Consider the following 9,180-nt stretch of genomic DNA (forward strand, 5'->3'; position numbering starts at 1 on the left):
AGTCTCGTATTTTTGTTCATGCCCTTATTTTGAGCCCAGACAGAGTCCCTCGCAGTCTGGTTGTTTCTAGGGGAGCATTGCTTTGTGGTTCGGGGCGCTCGTGGTCATCTCGGTCTACATCCTTAGGGCTAATTTGGAAGCGCTGATCCCCACCGCCTGCGATTGTCCGGGGCGGGAACCCACGGGACGATCTGTCACGGGGTAATCTTCCGCTGCATTTGGAAGGTCCCGGAGACGTAGAATACAGCCCCCTTCCCCGCGTTTTTCACGAGGGAGCAATCCACGACGCAAGAGGCCGGGAGCGCTTCCCCGAGGCCCGGTCCCTCCTTTCGCGAGTCGCTGTCGGCTGTCGCAGTGTTGGCGATGGACTCGCCGAGGGCGGCGCAGGCGGCGACGCGGCACAAGAAGATGACAAAGCAGCTGACGGGGAAGCGGGACGACACCGCGATGCACGCGGCGGCGCGCGCCGGCCAGCTCGGGTCCATGCGGAGATGATGTCCGGCATGGACGCCGAGGAGCTCGGGGCGCTGCTGTCCAGGCAGAACCAGGCTGTGGAGGTGGTGCGTGCTGCTGGAGGCGAAGCCCAGCATCGCGCTGCGCATGGACAAGAAGGGCCAGACCACGCTGCACATGGCCACCAAGGGCACCGGATACCCAAGGGCACCAGGCTAGACCTCGTCGACGCGCTCCTTGCCGCCGAGACGGCGCTGCTCAACCAGACGGACAACAAGGACAATACCGCGCTGCACATGTCCGCGCACAAGGCGCGCCACGAGATCATCAAGCGGCTGGTCACGATGCCGGACCACGGTCCCGCGAGACCCCGCTAGACACAGCGGATAAGATGGGCAACGCAGACGCGGCGAAGCTGCTGGCGGAGCACGGCGTGCAGTTGGCGCGCACCATCACCCCGGGTGGCGGCGGCGGCGGCAACAAGTAGGCGCGCGAGCTGAAGCAGCAGGTGAGCGAGACATCAAGCACAAGGCGCACTCGCAGTAGACGCGCGTGCGCATGCAGGGCATCGCGAACAACGCCATCAACTCGACGACGGTGGTGGCCGTGCTGATCGCGACGGTGGTGCCGCAGGCCACAACGGCTTCAGCCTCGCTGTTGCAGTGTCGCTGGCCTCCGACTCGGGGTTCACTCCACGCCTGTCATGGCCGGTGTGCACATCCTGGTGAGCGGCCTCGCCATCATGCTGCTCAGCTGCTTGGAAGCCTGCTCCGGTGTCTTCCTGATCATCAGGAACAAGAAGAGGAGATAGCGGTCATACTTTTATTTCTAGTTTTTCTCTCTCTTTTTTCATGATTTATTGAGACCATTTTTTCCCTGAGATTCCTGCTCTTTTCTCCAAACAGCGACAGGGAACTAAACCTCTGGCAGGGAAGACAACCCAGGGAAACGAATTGGCGTCAGAACCCTCTCGAGGGCTTCTCTTTCCTGGGCTAGACTCCCCATACTTCCAAAGTAGCCCTTAATGGAGAATTACTTAACACCTTTCCTGTTGGTGAGGAGTTCTAGTGGATGGAGAGCCTCACCCGAAGCATGGACCTATGGTTTTAGGTCTGAACCCTCAGTTCCTAGATTGGCAACAATAGCAGCAAGGTGCCACAAGTAATCTTGGTTTTTTGGGTGGTAACGTTTACTAAGAAATACCCTGGTGAATGAAAGGTGCCTCTGACGATAGACGAATATAAAGTACCGCATCTTTATTTAGTTAAATTTATTATTACCATGCTTCATTAGTTGATGAATCATTTTCTCGTAAAGTGGTCTCTGATATAGGAAAAGGGGAACAACTTATGTGGATACTACGGCCCTGTTTGGTTACCCCTCCTAAAAGTTTTAGGAGCTAAAATCTGGATAGAATTTGCCTAAAGAACCAAACACCTCCTCCTAAAAACTTCTAAAAACTTTAGGAGGGGCCAAAAACTTATAGGAGCTCCACCCCCTCCTAAAAGCTCCTAAAGTCCATCCTGGACCCCCACTACCCCTCCTTTATTGCCCTGCCTCCTCTCTCTCTCTCCTAGAGGAGGGCTGCATAGTCTATTTGCTAGTGCATTTATTGTTTTTAGTCAGTTTTAGGAGATGGAACTAAACACTCTTTTAGGAGGTTTTAGCAGCCTCATAAAAAGCGCCTAAAACTTTTAGCTCCTAAAAATTTTAGGAGCTTGGAACCAAACAGGGCCTACGTTTGCGAGCACCTCATGCAATACATGTTGCCTCGAAGTACGTAAACAATATACATAATTTATTTATTACCATTGTGTTGATATATATACACACTAATCATATATATATTCATACTTTTTCTTTCATTCGAAGCGTGAATGGAGGAAGCAAAAGGTCATACGAATTGACCCGATCAAAGCAACTCAAGAGTCATTAACAGGTTTATTAATGACTAGGTCTTAGATTCAAATGAAGAGTACTATGATAGGAAGAAAATTAGTTCCAAACCGTGATGAAGATTAGGATTGAATGTAATCCCAAGGACAGTACAAGCTTTTGTTAGCTTATGTATATAGTTCCATGTACTAGCTTTTGAAATATTTGTATAGTTTCATACATTTTAATTTGTTAAGTATGTATAATGCTCTAACAGAAACTTATACGTATGGACGTATATTAGTAGCGTAGAACACGTATACGAAAAGCTAATTGAAACCAAAAAGAATTGAATTGAAAAAAAAACATAAAACAAAAAGGAAAGAAAAAGAAAGAAAAGGTGCCTTTAGTACCGGTTGGTAACACCAACCGAGACTAAACGTGCCAGCCCCGGAGCAAGGTCAGGAGCCTACCAACTGGGACTAAATGACCCCTTTCAGTCCCGGTTCCTTGACCCGGGACTAAAAGGGGGGCCTTTAGTCCTAGATTCACACTTCTGATTAGGAAACCGAGACTGAAGGGGTTTCCCAACTGGGCTGTAACCCATATATACACTAGTGAACCCTCACCCGAACTCTGGCACATCTCATCCCTTTGGATCACCTGGAAGATAACCACAACATTGTTGATGACATGGAGGTGGACATTGGCAACAACAGGCCAGCCTAGAACCTAGACATCTTTGCAAGTGCTATTGTGAGTAACCAGCAAGTACTAGAAAATCCCCCATAACAGAATGAAGCTCTAGCAGACACGTTAGATGTCCCTCAGCCCCTAAACTTCCCACAAGACCTTATTGATATTGAGCACTCTAGCTCGTCGATGAGATTTCATAGAGCTATGGGTCCTGACATCCCCCTGGAATTGGGTTTTGATTCAAACTCATCTGATGAGGACAACTCCTCTTCTAGTCACCTCTTGAAGATGAAGCTTTAAAGCAACTAACAAGAAGGAAGTTTTGTGTTGATCACTTGATATATTGTCACACCAAATTTTCCTAAGAAGACCAAGAGCTAACTATATATGTGCTCAAGATGTCCACACGACATATATAGCCAAAAAAACATGGAAAATATCATAAGCAGTGCTTTATTATATATTGTTAACATCATTACATCAAGACTCACATCTATAACAAAGGACAACAGGACTAAACTCCTCTTCGAGTCTCTATTCTCCGTAGTGACGGATGACTGGGGGAGCACTCTAGTACTCATGAAACTCCACAACAAACTCTTCACTTGAACCACCATCTGGTACCCATCTAGGATTCTTTTTTTGAATTTATAGCAAGTGTGAGCACACCATACTCAACAAGTATAACATAAGTTTATGCAAAGGCTCAAAAGGCTAGACTCGGTTGTACTACGAGTAAGCATTTTTTAGTTGGTCATGTTTTATTTACTAAACCTAAGTTGCTAGGTTATGCTTAGCACCACAAGTGAATAGTATATTTAACATCAAGATTAATCATCATCCAAATCATCCATGGTAACCAACGAATAAAAAAGGATCTAGGCCACTCATGATCGAGAGCACTACTATAAAAGTTTTAAATAACTTCACAGAGTTTGTATAACTTTACCCCTGAGTCATGATTCTCATATGCCAGGGGTCATGAATCCCATATCACATTTTCCAATAATGTGTGCTAGGGTTTCACGATGAAGCCATTCTAAAGTCCCCCTAACAAGTTAGTAGCCGAGAGGTTTCAACAGCTAGGCGAATCGAGCCCCTCTGCTAGAGTGGCACACATGGTCATGGCATAGCACACACTTTGGGAGACAAGAAGCCATTCTGCAACCTACCCCCCTCTAGCGCCTTTCGATAACCACTAACAAGCTAAAGAAGTTCAGATTACTTAGCTAAAGTTAGAGCCATGTAGCTCTCACGATTGTACTATAAGTCCTGAGTGACCGCTTTAAGATTTAATCCTTATAGAGGTAAGACTAGAGCAATCCAAAAAGGCCCAATGTTCTAGCCCCCTTTTACCATGTTACTAGAAAGCATCATTTTAACCATTGATTGCATAATTCATTAATCAAAAATAACATTATAATATTTGGTGATTGCAGACTAAGCCATACTACCCATATGCATAAAACCCCAAGGTGTTGATATTTCTTATGCTCGGTGGGATTATTCCACAAGCGTACAGAATGTAAGATGTGTCCAGCCTGGTCAAATTTACAATGCTCGGACTTTCTTGCGTGTGCTGTAAAATTTGAATAGCTATGTGGCTCCTTCGTTAGGCATTACATCGATGCGAGACTTGATCGGATGAATTCCATTATGCGTGTTTACCATACTACAGATCAGAAAGAGAACCAGAAAAAAACCTGCAGGCAAAACCAACCAATAGGGTCATTTTGCTGTTGAATTTTACTGCGAACAAGAAAGTTTGGCCGCTATATATTTAATCTCGTAGGAGTCCTTCAGCACCGGCTATGATTCTAGCGAGGAGGAGGACGATCCGGAGTACTAGCAAGTCAGCAAATCGCAAGAGCGCTAGCCAGGAGGAGGATGCTTTAATTTTTTTTCTCTTCTCTAGAAACTCAAAGCACCTTAGAATCCATGACTACTTTTTTGAATGTGGGAAATCCATGAGGATATATTTGAATAACCCATTTAGTTTTTTTGGAGGGTTTTTCATCCCTAGGCGTGCCTTCCCCTTGCTTCCTAATTATACGTCTTAGTTCAAATAGTCGTAGATGCAGTCACACACACACACAAAAATAGCTAGTTGCAGTGCAATAAGCTACAGCGAGCAAGTTTATTTTTTTTCCTTTTTTTGGTAATTTTTAGGTGTGTTGGATTTATATGGCTGTACTCAGGTGTATAACAGTCACTGCAAGCACATCTGCAATTTGTATCACCTGAGATATCTAAAGCTATCTTTGACATCCATCACTGAGATACCAAATGAGATTGGGAACCTACAGCTTCTGCAGTTCCTGGACTTGAATATGACCAACATAAAAGCGCTTCCACCAGCATTTGTCCAGCTAAGAAAACTAGAGTTCTTGTCTCTACCAGAATGCCTTGGGAACTTAATTTCTCTACAGAAGTTATCACCATGTATAACAATCAGTTCCCCAACAATGCTGTGTGAATTGAGCAGGCTGACCGAGCTGAGGCGTTTGATGGTCCGCTTCGACGACTGGGACGACGAGAGCTATGAGGAACCTTTTGTTCACTTTCTATCCAACCTGGTGAACCTTGAATCCCTGCAGGTATTTGATTGCCACAACGGCCTTGGTTCCAGCATTGGCATGTTGTTAACACCAGGGCCTCAACAGCTTCGGTCCATTAACGTAGGGCCTGGTACTGTAGGCTGTGTGCCAAGATGGATGCCATCGCTCCTTGCCCTGTCCGCCCTAGACATCACACTGCTGACACTACAAGAGGAGGACCTCCAGGTCCTTGGCAGAATACCATCTCTTCGCAGCCTCTACATATGGGTGAAGGAGCACAGAAAAGACAGGCACAAGAGGTTGGCCATCGGCAGTGACGACTGTCCATTCCGTTGCCTGACGAAGTTCAGAATCGGGCCTGGCGCCATGGAGGTGGAGTTTGCAGCAGGAGCCATGCCAAAGCTCCGAACCGTTCGTTTGGACCTCCATGTGCGGCATACCTTGGATCAGTTTGGCGACTTCGAGTGCGGCCTGGAGAGCCTCTCCTCGCTCAACCATGCCATTGTTCATATGAACTGTTACTGTGCGGAGCTTGAGGAGGTGGAGGCGGCAGAGGCTTCGATACGGAAAGCTCTGGAGTTGAATCCCAATAGACCCACGCTTGAGTTGGACAAGGTAATGTGATTCAGCATATATATAACTTATATGTTTGGTTGCTCGAAATTTCGTCTCGTTTATAATGCTTCTTACTTATTATCTGCATAACTTGTCAACTGAAGCATGGTGGCTCATGGAGATCTGGCTGATGCGGTATCTTTGATGCGTATTTAAGCTGATATTGTATATACTGTCATGGATAAAATCCTCGCAACTCAAATGTGTCGTCACGCTTGAGCCTCGTTCATATTACTGGTATGGTTTGAATCTCTGTTTTTTTTTTTTGGAAAACAAGCTGAATTTTAATCATTTGCAGTACTTGCGCTCATTCCAGTATTGTTTAGCTGAAACCATAACTTGTGTTTCCTAGTTCAGATTCAGAATACAGGGAGAGGGCAAGACGAAGGAGCATCTTCAGGATTCGAGGTGCTGTGCTGGGCCCAATTTTGTGAAAACCACCAAAGGTTAGCTCCTGGGCCCACATACAGAGATAACAGGAGACAGGGCCGGAGCAGGTGGCCAGAATCACGCCACCTCGGAGCCCAGGATTTAATCTAATCCAAAACCCCTCCGGTCTGCCTCCCTGCCCAGCTCCATTTGCTGCTAGCTTTGGTTAGTTTCCTCTGCTTCTCCTCCGTTCATTCTCCCGGCACTTGCACTTCCGGTCCCAACAACCCCATCTGCTGGCTGCTCTAACAAGCTGCTGAGCTGCTCCAATGGCCACCTTGTCCGCCATCTCCGCCAAGGCCGGTTACTGCAAGGCACCAACGCTGAGCTGGAAGGTAATAAATACTGAAATACTAGTAGCATCTCTTTTTGTTTCTTCCTATCTTTTTGTGTGCTTGTTTTTACATATTTACGCTACATCACTGCCCAAGCTGTGTTTTGGTTGGTCGGTGGACATTATAACCAGTTCGTCTGGTTCGTGGCAAAATTTTCTACTACAAACTTTGAGTTTGTAGTACGTGTGCCAGTATATGAAATCATATTCATTCATACTCCAAGGCAATGTGTTGTGTGGACGACACTGAAGCTAGCACTGTGGCAGGTGTAGGTTCTAGTACGTTTTCTGTAGGTTTTGCATGCGCCAGTAGAAGCGTAATCAGCGAGGCCAATGTCGATGGTTACATGAAACAGGGGACTAGCTGTGTACGTAACGGAAAAGCAGCACCGGCCAGCAACAAAAGCGTAGATAGCTAATCCGTGTAGATCCTGCGTTTTGTCGGCCACTCAACAGAATATGAACGTTGCCGTTGCCGGTAGCAGTTATCCCCTTCTCCAGATCCTTGTCCTGAAGAGGTACGGCGGTCAGCAGGGGTGCAAATAGTAGTATTTGGTGCTACATCCTCATTCCCTTTTCGAGGTGCATCGTACTTTTTGGGTTCAACATGCTCGTATTTTGGATGAAACCGCGCTGTCCAACGCCGTACTATCTGTTTGCACATTTTTCCCGGTTTCAGACCTAGCAGTAGTTGCATTCAGGGGCGGACACGGCGGTGGGGGTGGGGGGGGGGGGGGGGGGGGGGTGGGGGGCTCAAGCCCCCCTACCCATATCGGAGCAGTGGACCCCCTGTGGAGCTACATGAATTTTTAGGTAAAGTTTTATAGTGTATGGGGGCTGAGACTTAAGATCGAGCAGCGGTGTTGTTCAGCGCCACCTGAAATATTTCCTGGATCCCCTGCTCGTTGCATTGCATATTATATTAGCATATATGTATGTATGTATCCCTTGATATATATATATAGAGAGAGAGAGAGAGAGAATATTCAGTAGCCAGCTACAAAATAAGTTATTTTGTAGCCACCTCTATTTACGATAATTTTATATACTAATTTACGATAATGTCAATACATATTTACGATAGTTGGGTTACTATAACATATGGGAATATTTACCATAATATTATAGTAAACCACGTAGTAAGGAGTCACTATAATCTCGTAAATTAATATAGTAATTATCGTAATTTAAAGTAGCTACAGAATAAATTATTTTGTAGTAGTAGTTATATATAATTTAAAGTAGCTACAGAATAAATTATTTTGTAGTATATATATATATATAGCTGTCTATAAAATAACTTATTTTATAGCTGGCTACTGAATATATATACATACGTATACGACAGTACACTACCATTTTTGTTATTACATTCCAACTGATGTATGTGCTCCCTCCCACCCTGAATGAATGGCTGAATGCCTGAACCTGCCTGTTCTCTGCCTCTTTTAACTGAAACCTGCAGGGAAGCAGAGTTTCAGGCCGGAATGTGGTCTCCATGGCGACCACCCGAAGAGGTGGCCTCGTCTCCCTAAGATCCCCACGGTTTCGAGTCTACGCGGTAACGTTTTATTTGATCGATTTCCTGTACGTGCACTTCTTGACCCTGCTGATTACATACCCCTTTTTATCGATCTGAACTGTATTGTATGCCGCGCATATATATGGAATATGCAGGCGAAGGCGGAGACGGTGAGCAAGGTGATGGACATCGTGAAGCAGCAGCTGGCGCTGGCGGCTGACGTCGGGCTGACGGCGGAGTCCAAGTTCGCGGACCTGGGCGCCGACTCGCTGGACACGGTGGAGATCGTCATGGCGCTGGAGGAGGAGTTCAAGATCACCGTCGAGGAGGACAACGCCCAGAACATCACCACCATCCAGGAGGCCGCCGACCTCATCGACAAGCTCGTCGACCAGAACCCAGCAGCGCCGGCGGCATGAGAGACAGAGGCGACATCGAAACCTACCCGGCCAATCCATCATTGCTGTGCTCTGTTATACTACTATATATGAGCATTATTGATCCATCTCTAGCTAGAGATAATTAGCCTGTTCGCTGGTTGGTTTCTGAGCTGATAAACCTGGTTGATGCTAGTTTATTGTGAGAGAAAAACACTGTTGGTTGACTGATAAGGTCAACCAGCAAAGAGGCTGAATATGTATGCATGGACGGATGGAAGAGCTAGCTGATACCTACCACCATCGTTGCGAGGATTTTCA

General features: G+C 46.3%; 2 protein-coding genes across 2 annotated transcripts; both read left to right on the forward strand.

Annotated features, from left to right (window-relative positions):
- The first annotated feature begins 1,011 nt into the window (after window positions 1-1,011).
- LOC136489034 (disease resistance protein RGA5-like) lies at window positions 1,012-6,688 on the forward strand. The gene is made up of 4 exons (XM_066485780.1): window positions 1,012-1,177; window positions 5,194-6,197; window positions 6,302-6,434; window positions 6,550-6,688. Exons 1-3 carry the CDS (start codon window positions 1,012-1,014, stop codon window positions 6,326-6,328), a joined length of 1,197 nt encoding a protein of 398 aa, XP_066341877.1. The 3' UTR covers window positions 6,329-6,434; window positions 6,550-6,688.
- Window positions 6,689-6,746: 58 nt separating this feature from the next.
- LOC136485106 (acyl carrier protein 4, chloroplastic-like) lies at window positions 6,747-9,180 on the forward strand. The gene is made up of 3 exons (XM_066482051.1): window positions 6,747-6,961; window positions 8,426-8,521; window positions 8,638-9,180. Exons 1-3 carry the CDS (start codon window positions 6,896-6,898, stop codon window positions 8,899-8,901), a joined length of 426 nt encoding a protein of 141 aa, XP_066338148.1. The 5' UTR covers window positions 6,747-6,895; the 3' UTR covers window positions 8,902-9,180.

This window comes from Miscanthus floridulus, chromosome 10, assembly GCF_019320115.1.
Source record: "Miscanthus floridulus cultivar M001 chromosome 10, ASM1932011v1, whole genome shotgun sequence".
NCBI lineage: Eukaryota > Viridiplantae > Streptophyta > Magnoliopsida > Poales > Poaceae > Miscanthus > Miscanthus floridulus.

What these genes read in the sequence shown, in the direction of transcription:
- LOC136489034 (XM_066485780.1), top strand. Translation starts at nt 1,012, where the DNA reads ATGCAGGGCATCGCGAACAACGCCATCAACTCGACGACGGTGGTGGCC. An exon ending in TGGCCGGTGTGCACATCCTG is followed by an intron (nt 1,178 to 5,193) that starts GTGAGCGGCCTC and finishes GGTAATTTTTAG; the next exon opens with GTGTGTTGGATTTATATGGC. An exon ending in CCACGCTTGAGTTGGACAAG is followed by an intron (nt 6,198 to 6,301) that starts GTAATGTGATTC and finishes TGTCAACTGAAG; the next exon opens with CATGGTGGCTCATGGAGATC.
- LOC136485106 (XM_066482051.1), top strand. Translation starts at nt 6,896, where the DNA reads ATGGCCACCTTGTCCGCCATCTCCGCCAAGGCCGGTTACTGCAAGGCA. An exon ending in CACCAACGCTGAGCTGGAAG is followed by an intron (nt 6,962 to 8,425) that starts GTAATAAATACT and finishes TGAAACCTGCAG; the next exon opens with GGAAGCAGAGTTTCAGGCCG. An exon ending in CACGGTTTCGAGTCTACGCG is followed by an intron (nt 8,522 to 8,637) that starts GTAACGTTTTAT and finishes TGGAATATGCAG; the next exon opens with GCGAAGGCGGAGACGGTGAG.